At 45.7% G+C, this 22,186-nt stretch overlaps 1 protein-coding gene across 4 annotated transcripts; it reads right to left on the reverse strand.

Annotated features, from left to right (window-relative positions):
• Nucleotides 1-7,023: 7,023 nt before the first annotated feature.
• Nucleotides 7,024-21,728, reverse strand: ZNF329 (zinc finger protein 329). 4 transcript variants are annotated; one of them, XM_036311428.1, is made up of 3 exons: nt 21,579-21,728; nt 14,033-14,159; nt 7,024-8,865 (listed from the first exon to the last, which is right to left on the reverse strand). In XM_036311428.1, exon 3 carries the CDS (start codon nt 8,843-8,845, stop codon nt 7,226-7,228), a length of 1,620 nt encoding a protein of 539 aa, XP_036167321.1. In that variant the 5' UTR covers nt 8,846-8,865; nt 14,033-14,159; nt 21,579-21,728; the 3' UTR covers nt 7,024-7,225. The 4 variants fall into 4 exon arrangements, with proteins under 4 accessions (XP_036167321.1, XP_036167324.1, XP_036167323.1 ...); XM_036311431.1 differs by having other exon boundaries at nt 7,024-8,990; XM_036311430.1 differs by having other exon boundaries at nt 14,033-14,204.
• Nucleotides 21,729-22,186: the final 458 nt, after the last annotated feature.

The following is a 22,186-nucleotide window of genomic DNA, read 5'->3' on the forward strand; positions in this document are numbered from 1 at the left end:
CAATAAAAACATCAACAACAATAGCAGCCGTAATAAGAGGATGAACAATCACGTCAAAAAGAGGTAAGAGCAGGGCCAGCTAATTCATGCAGAACCCAGTTATGTCCCAAGCATTCTACATACCTCGCTTCTCTTCATCCGAATGAGGCAGGTCTTGTCCACGTTTTGTAAGAGCGGCACTAAGGCACAGAGAGGTTGAATAATTCACCTAAGATCACACAGCTGTTGAGACATACACCCCTGAGTCAGTAAAGAGAAGCAGACAGAGATGCTGTCATATTCACCGAGTCCCCCACAGGGTGCGCCAACCCTGCTCTGGAAATGTTCCCCACATCTGAACCCGGTACGGTTTCCCTGAAAACTTTGCAGTCCTGGCGACATTCATAGGCATCTCATCAGTATGAGTCCTCTGGGGCCGGGTGCCCCAGGGGATGTCCCTGAAAAGTGTCTGACACTGGATAACAGCTACAGAGCTTCTGGCCAGTGTGAATTCTCGGGTGCTGGATGAGGTAGGCGCTGTCGATGAAAGTCTTCCCACGCTGCTTGCACAGGTAGGGTTTCTCCAGAATGCATTTTTTTGCCGCACAATCCCGTGAGAGTCACCGCTGAGGGTTTTCCCACAATCCATACACACAGGGTTTCTCTCCAGTGTGCATTTTCTGGTGGACAATAAAGTGGAAGAAATCTGGGAAAGACTTTTCACACTTGTTACATTTGAACGGTTTTTTTTTTCTCCAGTGTGAGTTCTGTGGTGCAAAACAAGGGAAGGGCCCAGCAGCGTGGCTCAGTGGTGGAGCCTCGACCCTTAAACCAGGAGGTCAAGGTTTGATTCCTGGTTGGAGCACAGGATTCCCAGTGGGGGGCCTGCAGGAGGCAGCCAATCAATGATTCTCTCTTATCAGTGATGTTTCTCTCTCTCTCTCTCTCTCTCTCTCTCTCTCTCTCTCTCTCCCTTTCCCTTTCTCTCTTTGAAATCAATAAAAATATATTTAAAACAAAAACAAAAACAAGGGAAGAGTGGCAGCTTAAGGATTTACTTGTTATTGTTGAGAGTATTACAGATGTCCCCTAATTTTACCCTCATAGGCCCCCCTCCTCCCAGCCCCTGACTCACCCCAGGCCTTCACACTATTGTCCGTGTCCATTGGTTATACACACATTGCATGATTTCACGTATATGAAATGTCCAGAATAGTCAAATCTATAGAGACAGAAAGTAGGACAGAAGGAGGAATGAAGAGTATTTGCTCATTGGTATTTCGTTTCTTTGGGGAGGTAATGAAATGTACTAGAATTAAAGAATGGCAGCCCTAACCGGTTTGGCTCAGTGGATACAGCGTCAGCCTGAGGACTGGAGGGTCCTGGGTTCAATTCTGGTCAAGGGCATATACCTTGGTTGCAGGCACATCCTTAGTGGGAGGTGTGCAGGAGGCAGCTGATGGATATTTCTCTCTCATCGATGTTTCTAACTCTCTATCCCTCTCCCTTTCTCTCTGTAAAAAGTCAATAAAAAAAATATATATATATATATAAAAGAATGGTGGTGACTGCACAACCTTGGGAAAATACTAAAAACCACTCAGGCTCTGGCTGGTTTGGCTCAATGGGTAGAACCGACATCGGGCTGCTAAACTTAGGGTCCCAGGTTCAATTCTGGTCAAGGGCACATGCCCAGGTTGTGGGCTCAAGTCCCACTAGGGGGCATGCAGGAGGCGGCCAATCCATGATTCTCCCTCATCACTGATGTTTCTCTCTCTCTCCCATCCTCTCTGAAAACAATAAAAATATATATAAAAAAACCCCACTCAGTTGTGCACTTAGAAAATGTTAGCTTAAAAAGTGTTTATACGTTGTGGCTGGCTAGGTCAGTTGGTTAGAGTGTCATCCCATATGCCAAGGTTGCAGGTTCAATCTCTGGTCAGGCCAGATACAAGTATCAACCAATAAATGCATAAATGAGTAGAACAACAAATTGATCTCTCTCTCTCTCTCTCTCTCCCCGCTTCCTTTCTCTCTAAAATCAGTATTTTTTAAATATATATATTTTTAAAAAGACCAAAAAATCTTGTTTCCTCTTTTTTTCTACCAGAAATAGCCACTGATCCAGTTAAGTTCCTTTGGTCACGCTCAGCCTCAATGTGCCCCATCAGCATGGTCAAGGGTGAACCCTGAGGGGGAGCCGTGAAGGAATCAGAAAAGACAGACAAGAGAATGAAAGCTGGGTCTCGGTGGGGCGCGGCTTCTCTGATGGAGAGACAGTAACCGTGGCCACAAGCCAAGCCTTTATTTTATAGGCAGATTCCACGAGGTAAAAAGTAAGGGTAAGGTCAAGATGTTAATACCAATCTACTCAATTACATGCACCTGAACTCTATCAAGCCCACAGCACTCAGACACGTGGGACCACGTGTTCCGACCACAGGTTCAAGCTTACAATGATAGCCTCTGGCTATAATTGTGCTGGGAGGGCTCTGCCCTCTAAGCTGGGACGTGCATGTGGCTTTGCCATGAGAGGACTGTGCCCTCTCATTAGTCCGAGGCTTGAACCCGTCCCAACGCTGTAGCCGCCCTCCACACCTAGACGTCCATACGTACTGATGTATTTCCTATTTTCTCCTCCTGGTGTTATGCCCAGATTTCAGGATCCCCAACAGACCACGCGAGGGAGCCAGCTGTGTCCGATGCAAAAGCAAAGAGTCCTTTATTTCGAACTAGTTCGGCTCCCCGACCACACTCACCAATGCAACGGTAAGCCCAGTGGCAGAGAGAGAGCTAGCCCCGATGGGAAGAGTTTTATAGGGGGGTGGAGTAAGGGCAGGAGAGGGGACTGTGGGCCCCGCCGACTGGCCAGGCGCAAGTCGGTGTCTCATTACACAGGATGTGGTCATATTGATGGCGTGCACTTCCCTTGATTATCATTGGTTAGTCCAGGGAAATCCTGGGTGTGGCTAGCAGAGGCTTGGGGCTTCCGGGAAGAAGCCTTGCTGAGCACATGGCTCTGCCCAAAAATGGAGAACCCAGGGTCAGATGGAGGGCGTAGTCCTCACCCTTTCACTGGCACTTAGTACACATCCTGTGGTAACTGTTTCCCTCCACGTCCCGCGTGGTTCAGGGTTCAGGATCTGGAAGAGGAGCCGCACACAAATGAACGAGAAGAGACAAGAGATAATTTGGAAATATTGGGGGACCAGGCAGGCAAGTCCAACTCAAGGGGAAGGACTTCCAGCGGTGCTCAGGCCTCACCAAGCTTTTATTGATCTGGGATGCACCCATAGCATAGCCCTTAGGCAGGCGAGACACCCCCGGCAACAGGCAGACTAGCCCATCAGCAAGGATTTACATAATAATAAATGGGGAAGTTGCTTCAGCTACCACCATCTGGACAAACAGAGGTGGCGCCCAGCTCCAACCTTTGCTAGGGCTTCAAAGGCACCCAGCCTTCGGGCGGTTCTCTGTCGACGCTTATCAGCTAGTGAAGACAATAAGCCGTTTCCCACAACATACTCTCAAGCCGTTTGTCACCTGGGGTATGAACGCTTGCCCTTGTAAATGTGGGTTTTTAATTTGGGAAAGGAAGTCTTGCACCCCACACCCCGTCTCCTGCAGTGAGGTCACTTCGCTGAGAGTTGCCCGTTGAAGGGATCCCACCTCTGGCCTTATGGCCCATTCCTGGTATTTGACATGGTGGAGGGGGGGGGTCTCTCCTCCGTAAATCCCATTCTCTCTTGGTCCATCACCCATCTCAAGCTGCCCTCCTCCCGCCTCGGCCATTTTTTCTTCATCTGGCTGCCTTCTTTCGCCGTTTTCCCCGTGGTCACTTGCTTCTTGTGTCTCCATGCTGAGTGTTCACCTCCGGAATGAGGCCCGGAAATCAGGATTTTAAAAAGATTTCCAGGTGATTCTAATGTGCAGCCAAGGTTGAGAACCACTGACCTAACAGAACCTGAGGTTTACAAGGTTCTACCTACCCCATCCTGCCCACTCCCATCACCTCTCTCCCTCCCAAAGCCCCTGCATCCCCCCCATCAGCACACACCAATCCCTGTGCGGGGCAGTCTTCCCTCCCTACCCCATGGCCAATCTCTCCTCCTCTCATAGCTCTTGGTTCTGTTACTTTGGTCCTTTTCCCAACTACATTTCACGTGGATGTTTTCGCGATTGTTTGGTAAATGCCCATCTTGCTCTCTAGCCGGACAGCCCCATGAGGCTGGACAGTTATGCTCCCAGTTAGACTATCCTGGGGACTGGCCTGGCTGACATCGGGGATGCTGATAAAATTTTTGTTGATTGAATTGGAAAACATTTTCTGAGACATGACTGATTGCGGGTGACAGGTGAGATGCTGGATATAATTTCTTTTTTTAAAAAAAAATATGTTTTTGTTGATTTCAGAGTGAGGAAGGGCGAGGGAGCGAGATAGAAATATCAGTGATGAGAGAGAATCACCGATCGGCCGCCTCCTCACATCCCCTACTGGGGATCAAACCTGCAACCTGGGCATGTGCCATGACTGGGAATCAAATCATGAACTCTTGGTTCATGGGTCGAGGCAGCGGATTGGTGGTTCTCTCTCATCATTGATGTTTCTCTTCCTCTCTCTCTCCCTTCCGTTCTTTCTGAAATCAATAAAAATAAATTTAAAAATAAACAAAACAAAAAATTAAAAAAAAATAAAAACAAAAACACCAACTAGCCCGACTGGCCTTGAGTCGGGAAGGGCTTGTGGGACAAGGCGCTGGGCCCCTCGCAGTCCATCAGCCTTTCGCAGCTCCAGCTGTGAGCCTGGTGTTTTAGTTCTAGTGCAGTGATGGCGAACCTCTGACACGCGTGTCAGAGGTGACACGCGAACTCATTTTTTTGGTTGATTTTTCTTTGTTAAATGGCATTTAAATATATAAAATAAATATCAAAAATATAAGTCTTTGTTTTACTATGGTTGCAAATATCAAAAAATTTCTCTATGTGACACGGCACCAGAGTTAAGTTAGGGTTTCTCAAAATGCTGACACGCCGAGCTCAGAAGGTTCGCCATCACTGTTCAAGTGTCTCCAGAGCACGGGCTCTGCAAGGGGAGAGCATTCCTAGTTTGTATGAAAAGCGAGATGTGAACGGGAGTGTCGGTGGGAGCAGGCCAGCGAGGGCAAGGTGGACAGAGGGAGAGGGAAAGGGCAGGGGAGGAATGTCCTTCAAGGCTATAAGTTTTCTATTGTTGCAGGAACAAATGACCACAAACTTTGCAGCTTGTGACCACACAAATCTATCCCAGGCTTATATTTTTTAAAACATTTTTTTTATTGATTTCACAGAGGAAGGGAGAAAGAGAGAAACATCCATGATGAGAATCACTGGCTGCCTCCTGCACACTCCACCCTGGGGATTGAACCCATAGCCGAGCATGTGCCCTGCCCAGAATCGAACCTGGGACCCTCAGTCCACAGGCTGACGTGCTCTCCACTGAGCCAAACCGGCCAGGGCTACCGTAGCCTTAAGACCTCAGTGGCCTTCACTGTGACTCTGGCTCCACAGGAGCAAGTCAAAACCCCCGTCTCCGATGTGATGCCAGACAGCTGAAGTGGCTCTCACCTGGCCACCTGCTACGGGAAGGATGTCCCCAGTCATCCCTCACCTCTGTGGCCTCCTACTCCTCCTTCTCTGAGGCCCACCCTCTCCTCCACAGTGACACCCCCTCATAATCCAAGTTCCTAAGAAGGAACTTATTATGTCCTGGGCCCTTGTCTTCTTTTTGAAATTATTACAGCAACCATGTGTGACTTGTAACAGAGAGAAGAAAAATCATACGCCATTGCAGTTCCCTAAGAAAACCACATTTATTTCTCCATGAACAACATCCACATGTAAACACACCTTCACACGGCAAATCTTCTACTTTATGCCATTTTCTGTTGTTGCCTGCCCCACTGTAACATTTCAATATGGCCACAAAACCTTTATAATTATGGTTCAGGATCGAACACATCGCAAGTGTCCTAAGTGAACAATAAAAGGTAAACATACCAGCTCAGTCATTCTGGTTCAACGACTAAAGCCGTGCCTCACATTCCTACAGCAGCCCGCGGCCCGTTCCTAGTGCTCAGTCTTTCCTTCACCAGTTAACTGCCACAACAGCTTGAATTTAATTAGAATAGGTCCGCCGCTTGCATCTATAGACGGCTGCGGTGTACAAATGGTGAAGAACGATAATGTCACTGTTCGTTCACAAGCAACATCCTCCTCCAAGTGCCTCTTCTGAAACGAGTCCTCAGCACCCGGCAGGCGGGGATACATCCAAACAGCAACCTCCGTGAATTCTGTGTCTGCTGGGGTGTGGACCATCGTGGGGGCCTCTCCCCGGGACATCACTGCTGATCCAGTCAGTACAGCTCCTGCTGAAAGCCGCTCTCACTGATCACACTGGATTCTGCTAAGGGTTTGCTTACGTACAACAGGCAGACACTCCTGATTTCAAGGATTCATCAGACTGATCAGTCACTGAACACATTCACAGGTTCTCTCCAGTCCACGCACTCTCACGCAGGAGCAGCTGGGTGTCTCCCAAAGGTGTTATTCCAGTGTCGCCTATTCATGTTCCATACAGGGTGGGGTGATCATCCCCGAGGCCTTTGCCACGTTTACCGCCATCCTGGGTTCCCTCCAGGAGTTCGTAATCTATCAACTTAACAATATGGGTAAGGAATGCCTCACATTCCATTTACTGGATAGGGAAGAGAAACACTTAAAAATAAGTTTCTATACTTAAAAGCCACATGTGTGACGGGACCCCATACATGCAAAATTATGTACACGTAAGGAGATGGGGGAAAGGAAGGCCACCAGAATACTAATGATGATTATCCCAGAGGGGGGTCATTGCAGGTGACTGACTTATTCCTTAAAAAAAATAAATAAACAAATTCTTGGGCCTGGCCAGGTAGTTCAGTTGGTTAGAGCGTCATCCCAATACACCAAGGTTGCGGGTTCAATTCCTGTTTGGGGCACATAACAAGAATCAAGCAATGAATGCCTAAGGGGAACAACAAATCAGTGTCTCTCTCTCAAAAAAAATCAATAAATTAAAAACACACACACACACACACACACACAAAGACTTCATCACTCAAATTAAAAAAAAATTATTTTGCACTGACTGGGAGGAGTCACCCTTGAAGACACCCCTCGCTCACACAGGTTTTCGAGGGCACTCAGGAAATGAGTGTGCCCACATCCATTATGCTTCCATGGGCTGCTCTCCAGGGTGTGTCCTCTGATGTTGGACCAGGGCTGAGCTCCTTCTGAACATTTTCCCACACTGGGGACACTGGCTGGGACCCTCTCTGCTGTGGAGTCTCTGATGTACTGCAAGGTGAGAGTTCTGTTTGAAGGACTTCCCACACTCTGGACATTGGTACGGGGTCTCCTTGGTGTGAATTCTCTGGTGCTTGGTCAGGCAGGAGCTGTCCCTGAAGGCTTTGCCACACCGACTACACTCGTAGGGCTTCTCCCCAGTATGAGTCCTCTGGTGCCGGATGAGGCCAGCAATGTTCCTGAAAAGCTTCTGACACTGGTCACAGCCATAGGGCTTCTCACCAGTGTGAATTCTCTGGTGCCTGATGAGGTAAGCACTCTCGATGAACGTCTTCCCACACTCTTTACACTCGTAGGGCTTCTCCCCAGAATGGATTTTCTGATGCACGATGAGGTGAGAGTTACGGTTGAAGGACTTTCCACACTCTACACATTCAAAGGGCTTCTCTCCGGTGTGAGTCCTCTCGTGCTGAGTGAGGTACGAGCCATCCCGGAAAGCCTTGCCACACTTGCTACATTCATAGGGCTTCTCCCCAGTGTGGATCCTGAGATGCACGGTGAGGTGGGAGATGTCTGTGAAAGGCTTCCCGCACTCGTTACATCGGTATGGCTTTTCCCCCGTATGAGTTCTTTGATGCAAAATCAGGGATGAGTTTCGGTTGAAGGTTTTTCCACATTCTAGGCATTGGTAAGGTTTCTCCCCGGTGTGAATTCTCTGGTGTTGTGTCAGAGCTGACCCATCGCTGAAGGCTTTCCCACACTTACTGCATTTGTAGGGCTTCTCTCCTGTGTGGATTCTTTGATGCACAATCAAATTATAGTTCTTGGAGAAGGATTTTCCACACTCGTTGCATGTATAAGGTTTCTCTCCAGTGTGAGTACGGTGATGCAAAATGAGAGAAGAGTTCCGTTTGAAGCACTTGCCACATTCCATACATTTATACAGCTTCTCCCCAGGGTGACTTCTCCTGCTTTCATTAAGAGATGAAGTCAAGGTAAAGATGTCCCCAAAGTCCTTGCCTTCATATAGCTTCTTCCCTCTTTTTGTTATCTTTTGTTCACCAAGAGGGGTAAAATGGCTGAAAGACTCAACACTTTCAGGGTATTTATAGAGGTTCTCTCTCATTGGATTTCTTCCCAGTTGTTGAATCACTTCCATGGAATGGCAGAAGGCTTTCTCACAGGCAACACTGTCACCAGTTCTTGTAGCTACACAACTTCTTTGAGAACCATGTAAAGCTGGGTCACAATCCACACGTATACCCTCTGAGTCATGTACACGGAAACCATTTGTTGCAGGAATCCTCCGAGATGTTGGAAGGTCAGGGCTGGCACTCAAAGGCCTCCCAAGTCCAGGATACTCACCAATTGCTTCCTGAGCCCCAGGCTTTTCCCTAGTTGAAGCTAATTGTCTCAGGTGTCCCTCCCAGTTCTTAGAGTCCCACCTGTCACCTGGGATGGTGAAACGGGGGTCCTTTCTTGTGAATCCTTCCATTTCCACGTCACACGGCAGTGCTTCCTCAGGAATACTCTGAGCTGTCATTTTCAGGCTCGTGTCGCAGGCTGAAAAGTGAAGAAGGAAAAAGACGGGGTTCAAGACATGGAGCTATGTCTTCAAGAATAATAAAAATGGTGGCAGGCAGGAATAGGGGTGTGCTCTTTTATTGTTTTCTTTCTCAAATTCATATCTGTACCGGGGGAGATAAATTGAGAATCAGGGGAGGAGGAGGAGAACAGGGTCAGAGAGAGCTACAGAGAGGTTTTTTTAATTTGCTTTTTAAAGGGAAAACACCAGGAAAGTGTTATTTTACTTTTATTTTTTAAAATATATTTTTATTGATTTCAGAGAGGAAAGGAGGAGATAGAAACATCCATGATGAGAGAGAATCATCGACCAGTTGCCTCCTGCATGCCCCGCACTGGGGTTCGAGCCTGCAACCCGGGCATGTGCCCTTGACCAAAATCGAACCCAGAACTCTTCAGTTCGCAGGTCGACGCTCTATCCACTGAGCCAAGCCAGCTAGGGCTACTGCAACTTCTTTTTAATCCTCACTGGAGGATATGTTTTTATGGATTTTAGAGAGAGAGAGAGGAAAGGAGTGGGAGAGAGAGAGAGAGAGGAATATTGATGTGACAGAGAGCCATCAATCAGTGGCCTCTCATATGTGTCCTGACTGGGAATCAAACCATGGCCCTTAAGTGCATGGATGATGTTCCAATCTCTAAACCACACTGCCCAAGATCAAAGTGCAACTACAAGAACACAAAATACAGCACAACCGGTGGTTCAGTGGTTAGAGCACTGGCCCATGCATCGATTCTGGGTCAAGCGCATGTACCTGGACTGCAGGCTTGATCCCTGGTCCCAGGTCAGGTTATATGCAGGGGAGGCGACCAATCGATGTATCTTTCTCACATCCATCTCTCTCTCTCTCTCTCTCTCTTCCCCTTCTCCCCTCCCTTCAACTCTCTCTAAAAACCAATGGAAAAAATATCCTTGCCCTAACCAGTTTGGCTCAGTGGATAGAGCGTCAGCCTGCGGACTCAAGGGTCCCAGGTTCGATTCCGGTCAAGGGCATGTACCTTGGTTGCGGGCACATACTCAGTAGGGAGTGTGCAGGAGGCAGCTGATTGATGTTTCTAACTCTCCCTCTCCCTTCCTCTCTGTAAAAAATCAATAAAATATATATTTTTTTTAAAAAAAGAAAAAATATCCTTGGTAAGGATTAACAACAACAAAAAATAACACAAAATATGCACACTTCATACTAGTAAAAGTAAAACAAGGGATCTGACTGGGTGGCTCAGTTGGTTAGAGTGTAGTCCCCATATGCCAAGGTTGTGGGTCTGATCCACGGTCAGGGCACATACAAGAATCAAACAATGAATGCATAAACAACTAGAGCAACAACTCAATGTTTCTTTCTCTCTTCCTCCCTCTAAAATCAATACATAAATTGAAAAGTAAAAAAGTAAAACAAGGTATGAAAACATAAAGCTTGGGCAGGTCATAAAGGGTTGGTGGGCATTGGAAGTGGACAACCAGTCGGTGATCTGTTAGCAGCAGCTGAAACATAAAATGGGCACATTTCTCACCCAGTGAATCCACCTACAGCCATCTCAGGCTCAGAAAGCATGAGTCCCGAGCATAAGTCCACATTACTCGATACCAAGGAGACACATTTTAAATTTTTAAAAATGTTTTTATTTTTAAAAAATAAAAATTTTTTTTAATGATTTTAGAGATTGGAAGGGAGAGGGACAGAAGGAGAAAGAGAGAGAAAAACTTCAATGTGAAAGAGAAACATCGATTGCCTGCCTCCTGCATGCCCACCACTGGGGATCAAACACAACCTGGGCATGTGCCCTGACCGGGAATCGAACCAGGGACCTTTTGGTGCATAGATGTTCAACCAACTGAGCCACAACGACAGGGGAAGGTGACAGTCGTAAAGACCAGCAGGGAGAAGACTCACCACTGGTAAAGAAATGAAAAGTATTGTGATTGCCCTCATCGGTATGGCTCAGTGGGTAGAGTGTCAGCCTGCAGACTGAAGGGTCCCAGGTTCGATTCCGGACAAGGGCATGTACCTTGGTTGTGGGCACATCCCCAGTGGGGGGTGTGCAGGAGGCAGCTGATTGATGTCTCTCTCTCATCAATGTTTCTAACTCTCTATCCCTCTCCCTTCTTCCCTGTAAAAAATCAATAAAATATATATATTTTTATTTTTTTTAAAATATATTTTATTGATTTTTCACAGAGAGGAAGGGAGAGAGATAGAGAGTCAGAAACATTGATGAGAGAGAAACATCGATCAGCTGCCTCCTGCACATTTCCCATTGGAGATGTGCCCGCAACCCAGGTACATGCCCCTGACCGGAATCGAACCTGGGACCTTTCAGTCCGCAGGCCAACGCTCTATCCACTGAACCAAACCGGTTTCGGCATAAAATATATATATTTTTAAAAAGAGTTGACAAAGTTCCACATATAACAGAATAAAAATACATTAAAGTTTTTTTTGTTTGTTTTTTTTTTTAAAAAGAAAAGTATCGTGAAAGACCCCTCCATAGCAAACTAGAAACCTGCAGGTAATGGCAGGTTACTTTCAGAGTGCGGAGGGAAAAACTATCAAATATGTCATTGTGCAAAAGAGAAGTCCTCGCTGGGTGGCTCAGTTGGTTAGAGCGTTGTCCCAATATGCCAAGGCGATGGACTCATCCGATGAATACATCAATAATGAAACAGCAAATCGTTGTTTCTCTCTCTTTCCCTTCCTCTCTCACTCTCTAAAATCAATACATAGAATTTTAAAAAATAATAGAGAAGTTGTTCTTCAAGAAAACATACCACCACCACCACCCCCCTGCACAAAAAAGAAAAAATAAAAGGAAAGAAAAGGAAATGATAAAGGTGTATTTAAATAAACCCAGCGCAGACCAGATAAAATGCTGCCACAGGACTGGCCAGCATGGCTCCGTTGGTTGAGTGTCCTCCAGTGCACTGAAAGGTCACCAGTTCAACTCCCGGTCGGGATACAGGCCCTGGTTTCAGGCTCGATCCCCAGCAGGGGACGTGCAGGAGGCAGCCACCACCTTGGCGTATGCCCTGACCAGCAACCTTCCGGTTCACGGGATGATGTCCCACTGAGCCATACCAGCCCGGGCAGCGAGCACCCCCATGTTCCCCCATCCTCGGGCCCTGTCCTCAGAGAGCCGCCACCCACTGCTCTGAGCCCAGTCTGTCCTTCTCTCCCCATGGCCATCCGCGGCTCTTCACACACTGAACGTTGCCTCAGCACATGCTGAGACCTCAGGTCTGGAGAACCTTCTGTGATAACTTGTCCTGATGCCGTTCCAGGTCATGACACGGGGTTACTCGCCTGTGGATAAGACCCCGTTCACCTGGATGCCTGGGGTGCCCTCTAGTGTAAGCGCTTAGAGCCTGCCCCCACCAAGGTGCTGCCTTCCTTCCTTTCCTGTTTCACACACCCGGTCTGGATCCACTTCCCCGATCCTCAGTGTTCCAGCAGCACCCGCCCATAGCTCGCCGCACTCAACTGCACTGAAGACAATGATTCCTGGCAGTCCTGTTTCTCTTAATCCAAACCTACAGTCTCCAACACGGGACTGCTTCCTACGTCTTCTAGGGTAGCTGCGCCCAAGTCCTTAAATGTAGAAACAAATATTTTAATACTTTCCTTTCATTGACTCTTTACCTGCACATATGACTTGAGAATTTTTTTAATTATGTGGATATGTAATGTTATCTATAAAATTCCTTTCAGGATGGTAAAAGGCACACGACAAACTTGATCATAAAAAGTGAGCATTACACAAAAGTTAACTCAAAGTGGATGGCAGGCCTAAATTTAAGATCTAAAACTAAAACTCCTAAAAGAAGAACAGTTGTCAATCTTCAGAAATTTGTTTACATCAGAAGCACAAGTGACAAAAAAAAAAAAAGTAGGTAATTAAAACCTTTTGTGCTTCAAATAGCATCACTAAGAAAGTGAAAAGACACCCACAGAATAGGATAAAATACTTGGCGATCATATACCTGATAAAGCAGTGGTATCCAGAGTAAGTAAATAACTCTTCCAACTCAATAATAAAAAGACCAATAACCTGCCTACCCAGGGTGGCTCAGCTGGTTGAACATCAGGGAATTGTTGGTTTGATTCCCCGTCAGGGCACATGCCCAGGTGGGTTGCGAGCTCAATCCCCATTAGGGGATACGCAGGAGGCAGCCGATCAGTGTTTCTTTCTCTCTCTCCCTCTGAAATCCATAAAAAACACATATTTTTTAAAAGATTCTTAAAAAAAAAAAACCCAAAAAGATCAAGAACCCATTTAATAAATGGGCAAAGGATCTGAACAAACAGTTCTCCAAAGAAGATATACAAACTGCCAATAAACATAATTGTGTATTGGAAAAGATGCTCAACACCATTAACCAGTATGAAAATGCAAACTGAAACCACAGTGAGATACTACTTCACTCCCACTCCATCTCTATGATCAGTTCCACTCCCAGCTTGTCCAAGAGAAATGAACACATGTCCACACCACACACACAAACACCCTTGTCCATGAATGTCCACAGAACATTATACATTAATATCCAGGAAAGCGGAAGCCACTCAAACGTCCACCAGCTGATGAACGGACGGATACACACCATATGGTATATCCACACAACATTACTCACCCATAAAAATGAACTAAGCACCAATACGCACTACAAAGGCGGATGAACCTTGAGAATATTATGCTAAGCAACAGGGGCCAACACAAAAGACCGCACACTGTGCTTCCATTTTTATGGAATGTCTAGAACTCACAAACAGAGAGACAGAGAGTCGATGCATGACTGCCATGGGCTGAAAGGGATCGAGGAGAGGGGGAGTGGCTGCTACGGGGCACAAGCTTTCATTTGGGGGATGATAAAAATATTCTACAATTGTTATTGGCAATGGTGGAAACCACTGAATTTTATACCTTAAGATGGTGAATGGTAACGGTTTGTGGATTATCTCTCAATAAATCTGCATTTTTTTTTAAAAGTAGCAAAAAAAAAAAAAAAAAAAAAGCAGGTGTTGAGTCTGTCAGGGTCATAACCACTGGTCTAGACCCCACATGGCCCGATTCTGGTGCGTTAAGACTTCATGAAGTAACAGTTTTATAGGATGAGCCAAGATGGTGTAGAATTCCTTCCCCAGGCACTCACCTCTGAAGGGCCTTATCCCGTCTCTACGACGCTGCAGAGAAATCCGCTGAGGCCAGTGCCTGCATGTTTGACGTCAACGGCTGCCAGACCTCAGCTGTACAAGCCCATCGCATGGCTCCTGCCATCTCTGTGGACCAAACACGATCATGTTTGCTTGTTCAAATGATGTATTCTTTAACAAAAATAAACCGTTGCCACCAACTTTAGCCCTGTCCTCACAAAGTCACCCACCTGACCACCCACTGTGATAAAGTCTGACTCCGTTTTCGATGACTGACTGCTGCCAGCTTTCCAGCACCATTCCCTCCCCGTCACCTCCTTCCACCCGACATCTAAGGAGGCTTACAGAAAAGCCCGATGCTATCGATCCCCTTGGAGTTGGCAGGAAGTTCTAACCACGCAAGCCCCAAGCAAGGTGGGGCCACCCTCATCCCAGCTCCACTCCCCACTCACAAGAACAGCCCAACCAGTCCGTCTCCTGTTCCTGCTCGCTGAGGCTACTTTGGATTATCTGAGAGCACTACCCTGCTCTCCCAAGACAGCCTCACTATGTGAGTAATCAACCCTTTATCCTCTTAGTGTGTGTACGTGTGTAAAATATATAGCGTGCGTGTAAAATATAGTGTGTGTGTGCAAAATAGAGTGTACGCGTGTAAAATATATAGCGTGTGTGTAAAATATAGTGTATGTGTGCAAAATAGAGTGTACGTGTGTAAAATATATAGTGTGTGTGAAAAATAGAGTGTATGTGTGCAAAATAGAGTGTACGTGTGTAAAATATATAGCGTGTGTGTAAAATAGAGTGTATGTGTGCAAAATAGAGTGTGTGTACGTGTGTAAAATATATAGCGTGTGTGTAAAATATAGTGTATGTGTGCAAAATAGAGTGTACGTGTGTAAAATATATAGTGTGTGTGTAAAATATAGTGTGTGTGCAAAATAGAGTGTACGTGTGCAAAATAGAGTGTGTGTGCGTGTGTAAAATATATAGCGTGTGTGTAAAATATAGTGTATGTGTGCAAAATAGAGTGTGTGTACGTGTGTAAAATATATAGTGTGCGTGTAAAATATAGTGTGTGTGTGCAAAATAGAGTGTACGTGTGTAAAATATATAGTGTGTGTGTAAAATATATAGTGTGTGTGCAAAATAGAGTGTACGTGTGCAAAATAGAGTGTGTGTGCGTGTGTAAAATATATAGCGTGTGTGTAAAATATAGTGTACGTGTGCAAAATAGAGTGTGTGTGCGTGTGTAAAATATATAGCGTGTGTGTAAAATATAGTGTACGTGTGCAAAATAGAGTGTGTGTGCGTGTGTAAAATATATAGCGTGTGTGTAAAATATAGTGTACGTGTGCAAAATAGAGTGTGTGTACGTGTGTAAAATATATAGTGTGTGTGTAAAATATAGTGTATGTGTGCAAAATAGAGTGTGCGTGTGTAAAATATATAGCGTGCGTGTAAAATATAGTGTGTGTGTGCAAAATAGAGTGTACGTGTGTAAAATATATAGTGTGTGTGTAAAATATATAGTGTGTGCAAAATAGTGTGTGTACGTGTGTAAAATATATAGTGTGTGTGTAAAATATAGTGTATGTGTGCAAAATAGAGTGTACGTGTGTAAAATATATAGCGTGTGTGTAAAATATAGTGTATGTGTGCAAAATAGAGTGTGTGTACGTGTGTAAAATATATAGCGTGTGTGTAAAATATAGTGTATGTGTGAAAAATAGAGTGTATGTGTGCAAAATAGAGTGTACGTGTGTAAAATATATAGCGTGTGTGAAAAATAGAGTGTATGTGTGCAAAATAGAGTGTACGTGTGTAAAATATATAGCGTGTGTGTAAAATATAGTGTATGTGTGCAAAATAGAGTGTGTACGTGTGTAAAATATATAGCGTGTGTGTAAAATATAGTGTATGTGTGCAAAATAGAGTGTGTGTACGTGTGTAAAATATATAGCGTGTGTGTAAAATATAGTGTATGTGTGCAAAATAGAGTGTGTGTACGTGTGTAAAATATATAGCGTGTGTGTAAAATATAGTGTATGTGTGCAAAATAGAGTGTGTGTACGTGTGTAAAATATATAGCGTGTGTGTAAAATATAGTGTATGTGTGCAAAATAGAGTGTGTGTACGTGTGTAAAATATATAGCGTGTGTGCAAAATAGAGTGTGCGTGTGTAAAATATATAGCGTGCGTGTGTAAAATATATAGCGTGCGTGTAAAATATAGTGTATGTGTGCAAAATAGAGTGTGCGTGTGTAAAATATATAGCGTGCGTGTAAAATATAGTGTGTGTGTGCAAAATAGAGTGTACGTGTGTAAAATATATAGCGTGTGTGTAAAATATATAGCGTGTGTGTAAAATATAGTGTATGTGTGCAAAATAGAGTGTGCGTGTGTAAAATATATAGCGTGCGTGTAAAATATAGTGTGTGTGCAAAATAGAGTGTGTGTACGTGTGTAAAATATATAGCGTGTGTGTAAAATATAGTGTATGTGTGCAAAATAGAGTGTGTGTACGTGTGTAAAATATATAGCGTGTGTGTAAAATATAGTGTATGTGTGCAAAATAGAGTGTGTGTACGTGTGTAAAATATATAGCGTGTGTGTAAAATATAGTGTATGTGTGCAAAATAGAGTGTGTGTACGTGTGTAAAATATATAGCGTGTGTGTAAAATATAGTGTATGTGTGCAAAATAGAGTGTGTGTACGTGTGTAAAATATATAGCGTGTGTGTAAAATATAGTGTATGTGTGCAAAATAGAGTGTGTGTACGTGTGTAAAATATATAGCGTGTGTGTAAAATATAGTGTATGTGTGCAAAATAGTGTGTGTACGTGTGTAAAATATATAGCGTGTGTGTAAAATATAGTGTATGTGTGCAAAATAGAGTGTGTGTACGTGTGTAAAATATATAGTGTGTGTGTAAAATATAGTGTATGTGTGCAAAATAGAGTGTGTGTACGTGTGTAAAATATATAGCGTGTGTGTAAAATATAGTGTATGTGTGCAAAATAGAGTGTGTGTACGTGTGTAAAATATATAGCGTGTGTGTAAAATATAGTGTATGTGTGCAAAATAGTGTGTGTACGTGTGTAAAATATATAGCGTGTGTGTAAAATATAGTGTATGTGTGCAAAATAGAGTGTGTGTACGTGTGTAAAATATATAGCGTGTGTGTAAAATATAGTGTATGTGTGCAAAATAGAGTGTGTGTACGTGTGTAAAATATATAGCGTGTGTGTAAAATATAGTGTATGTGTGCAAAATAGAGTGTACGTGTGTAAAATATATAGCGTGTGTGTAAAATATAGTGTGTGTGCAAAATAGAGTGTGCGTGTGTAAAATATATAGCGTGCGTGTAAAATATAGTGTGTGTGCAAAATAGAGTGTACGTGTGTAAAATATATAGCGTGTGTGTAAAATATATAGTGTGTGTGCAAAATAGTGTGTACGTGTGTAAAATATATAGTGTGTGTGTAAAATATAGTGTATGTGTGCAAAATAGAGTGTACGTGTGTAAAATATATAGCGTGTGTGTAAAATATAGTGTATGTGTGCAAAATAGAGTGTGTGTACGTGTGTAAAATATATAGCGTGTGTTAAAAATATAGTGTATGTGTGCAAAATAGAGTGTACGTGTGTAAAATATATAGCGTGTGTGTAAAATATAGTGTATGTGTGCAAAATAGAGTGTGTGTACGTGTGTAAAATATATAGTGTGTGTGTAAAATATAGTGTATGTGTGCAAAATAGAGTGTACGTGTGTAAAATATATAGTGTGTGTAAAATATATAGTGTGTGTGCAAAATAGTGTGTGTACGTGTGTAAAATATATAGTGTGTGTAAAATATACTGTATGTGTGCAAAATAGAGTGTACGTGTGTAAAATATATAGTGTGTGTGTAAAATATAGTGTATGTGTGCAAAATAGAGTGTACGTGTGTAAAATATATAGCGTGCGTGTAAAATATAGTGTATGTGTGCAAAATAGAGTGTGTGTACGTGTGTAAAATATAGTGCGTGTGTGTAAAATACATAGAGTGTGTGTATGTAAAATATATAGTGTGTGTGTGTGTAAAATATAGTGCGTATGTGTGTAAAATACATAGAGTGTGTGTGTGTGTGTGTGTGTGTGTTTGAGGCAGGGAGAAAAAAAGGTAAAGCTTATGTAGCAAAGTATTAACTTGAAAATCTGGATGGTTTTACAAGTGTTCATTGAACTGTTCCTGCAACTTTTCATATATATATATATATATACACACACACATATATATATATGTTTCAGAGAGGAAGGGAGAGGGAAAGAGAGATAGAAACATCAATGATGAGAGAGAATCATTGATCGGCTGCCTCTTGCACGCTCCCTACAGGGGATCAAGCCCACAACACAGGCATGTGCCCTTGATCGGAATCGAACCCGGGACTCTTCAGTCCACAGGCCAACACTCTATCCACTGAGCCAAACCAGCCATATGAACCCGGTCAGGGCATATGCCTGTGGTGCGGGCTTTGTTCCCAGTAGGGGGCATGCAGGAGGCAGCCCATCAGTGATTCTCAACATGGATGTTTCTCTCTCCCTCTCCCTTCCTCTCTGAAATCAATAAAAAATATATTTAATTAATAAATAAATACATAAGTAAATAAGCAAAAAGTTGGTCCCAGGCAAGACCAAGATACAGGCGCTCATCACCAACAAACCGGTGTTACAAGAAATGTTAAAGGGACTTCTTTAAGAAAAAGAAGAAAAAAATATAATGAAATGTCAGTCACCACATACCTATCAATAATTACTTTAAGTCCTGACCAGGTGGCTCAGTTGGCAGGAACATCATCCCATACACCAAAAGGTTTGGGGTTCAATTCCTGACCAGGGCACATCCCTAGGTTTCGAGTTCCATCCCTGTGGTCTAAGAGCAGGCAACCCACCTCTCTCTCTCTCCCCTTCCTCCCTCCCTCCTTTACTACCTCCCTTCATCCCTCCCTTCCCCTCTCTCTAAAATCAGTAAAAGCTAGCTTCAGATGAGGATTAAAAATAATAATGATAATAAAAATTAAGTGCATAACACTTTATTATTAACATAATAATAGTATTGTAACCACTAGGGGGATCGCTGCATGAATTATATACACGGCTAACCACTACGCTGTACACCTTGAACTAACACATTGAATGTCAACTGTCACTGGAAAATTAAACTTTAAAAAGCGGGCTGGGAAGGGAGAGGCAACAAGCCACGGAACGGAGGAGAGTCACTTGGGGAAAATACACCACACAAAGGTTTGGTCCTGAAAACGTTTTCATAAGCCCCAGTGCCTAACAACCAGATTTTTTTAAATTGGCCAAGTACGCCCTGACCGGTGTGGCTCAGTGGACAGAGCGTCGGCCTGCGGAAGGGTCCCCGGTTCGATTCCGGCCAAGGGCATGGACCTGGGGTGCGGGCACATCCCCAGTGGGGGGCGTGCAGGAGGCAGCTGATCGATGTTTCTCTCTCATCGATGTTTCTAACTCTCTATCCCTCTCCCTTCCTCTCTGTAAAAAATCAATAAAATATATTAAAAAACAAAATAAATTGGCCAAGTCTAAGTGATCTTTCTCGGGTGATGATAATTCTGAGGTTTGGGCTGCATTTGTCCAAACTCATCCAGTGGCACAACGAAGATCTGTGCCTCAACGGTGCCTCGAAATTAAAACAAGAGTACTGAACTCGAATCAACCAACGAATAAACAAGTGGAACAAGTCAATGCTTCTCCTCCCTTCTCTCTCTCTAAAATAGTAGTAATAAGTCTCTTAAATTTTTTTTTTAAAATATTATTGAGAAGAGACCAACCAAAGGACTTGTATGCACACCTATCCGCCTAACCAATGGACACAGGCACCAGGGGGTGAGAGCATGAGTGCGGGAGTGGGGAGGGGGGCAATGGGGCGATAAGGACACATATGTAATACCTTAATCAGTAAAGAAAAGAAATAAAAACTACATTTTCCCCCTAAAAAAATAGTATTGAACTCTAATTGATGGGAAGCACAGGGAGGTATGTAAGGGGGAAGCTCGATGGTACCTGCCACTCAATTTAAAAGTCTCCCCCCAAAATATTTAATGGATGACAGGGAGAAATACAGCGTGCCTTCCCCTAAAAAAATGTATACACACTTTAACAGCTGATTCTATTACAATTGTTTTTATTTTTTAATTTTTTATTTATTTTATTTTTTTCACAAAAAATATAGGTTTAATTTTGATCCATTTATACTGGATGGCTATTCTGTTGGCTGTTTTCATTTTTTTTTTTTTTATCACTTTTTAAACAAATTGTTTTATTGCCCTAGCCGGCTTGGCTCAGTGGATAGAGCGTCGGCCTGCGGACTGAGGGGTCCCGGGTTCGATTCCGGCCGAGGGCAGGTACCTGGGTTGCGGGCACATCCCCAGTAGCAGATGTGCAGGAGGCAGCTGATCGATGTTTCTAACTATCTCTCTCCCTTCCTCTCTGTAAAAAATCAATAAAATATATTAAAAAAATAATAAATAAAATAAAAGGAAACGCATCTTACTAAACGCTGCCTCTATGGTTACTCGAAGCGTGTCTACATTTTGGGGGACCTCCTCTCTATGAGACCAAGCACAGGAGGCATTCACCGGTCGGCATAAGGGGGCGCCAGGGCTCCCCCTTTTCCATCTGCAGGAAAACTCACCATGGACTCCTGCGGGGAGAGGAGCCAAGGAAACGAACCCCGAAAACCAAGGCAGAGAAAACGCAAAAAACGGCCATAAAACAGAAGGAAAAACACGGCCCTTCAGGGGAACCGCACGCGGGAGAGGGGTCGCCCCGCAGGCGGGAGAGGGGTCACCCCGCAGGCGGGATGGGGGGTCGCCCCGCAGGCGGGAGAGGGGGGCGCCCTGCAGGCGGGAGAGGGGTCACCCCGCAGGCGGGATGGGGGGTCGCCCCGCAGGCGGGAGAGGGGGGCGCCCTGCAGGCGGGAGAGGGGTCACCCCGCAGGCGGGATGGGGGGTCGCCCCGCAGGCGGGAGAGGGGGGCGCCCTGCAGGCGGGAGAGGGGTCGCCCCGCAGGCGGGATGGGGGGGCGCCCCGCAGGCGGGAGAGGGGGGCGCCCCGCAGGCGGGAGAGGGGTCACCCCGCAGGCGGGATGGGGGGTCGCCCTGCAGACGGGAGAGGGGTCACCCCGCAGCCCTGCAGGCGGGAGAGGGGTCACCCTGCAGGCGGGAGGGGGGTCACCCCGCGGCCCGGACACCAGGCGGGCGGGCGCCGAGCGGTCCCTGAGACCGGCCCGACAGACACCCCGCGGCCCGGCGGAGCTCCCCGAGGCCCGGAAGGCCGAGGGTCCTCACCCCCCGCCCCGGGGGCGTCCTCACGGGCGACGGCCGCCGAGCCGCGCCGACCCCGCCCCGCGAGCCGACCGCGCCCACCGACTCCCTGATTCCCGCCCGCAACGCGCCGCTCGCGCCCCAGCGGGACCCGGCAGGTCCTCCCCGCGGAGGGAAACCGAGACCCCGAGAGACGAGGGGGCGCGGCGGACTCACCGCAGGCGGGAAGGCGGCGGCGGCGGGGGCTGCGGCGGGGACGGCGGCCGCCATGTTGGGGCGAGTGCGCGTGCGCGTGCGTGCGTGCGCGCGCCGGGACCCGGATGTGCGCGTCCCCGGGGGCGCCGCCGCGCGCAGCGTGCTGTGAGGGGTGCCGCTGCCGTGTGATGTTTAGTTCTTCTCAGGTGACTGTTCCAGAGATTTCGGGTGTCGCCCGCGGGGGAGGGGCTCTGATTGGCTCACAGGGAGGGGCTCTGATTGGCTCACAGGGAGGGGCTCTGATTGGCTCACAGGGAGGGGCTCTGATTGGCTGACACCGGCGCAGAAGGCCTCCCGCGCGCCCCGTTTCCCCGCCGGTCGCCTCCGCCTGGTCCGCAGCGCCATCTAGCGGCGTCCAGGCGCAATGACAGCGGGTCCTTGAAGTCAGGGTCCTTATGGCGCTCGGGGAGGACCCCGGGCACACCAGACTTTTTTTTTTTTTTTTTTTAAATAGTGTTCTTTCTTCTTCTTCTTTTTTTAATATATTTTATTGATTTTTTACAGGGAGGAAGGGAGAGAAAGAGATAGAAACATCGATCAGCTGCCTCCTGCATACCCCCTCTTGGGGA

This window comes from Myotis myotis, unplaced genomic scaffold (genome assembly GCF_014108235.1).
Source record: "Myotis myotis isolate mMyoMyo1 unplaced genomic scaffold, mMyoMyo1.p scaffold_m19_p_55, whole genome shotgun sequence".
Lineage (NCBI taxonomy): Eukaryota > Metazoa > Chordata > Mammalia > Chiroptera > Vespertilionidae > Myotis > Myotis myotis.

Coding starts and splice junctions, on each gene's coding strand:
- ZNF329 (XM_036311428.1), bottom strand. CDS start 8,845: ATGACAGCTCAGAGTATTCCTGAGGAAGCACTGCCGTGTGACGTGGAA.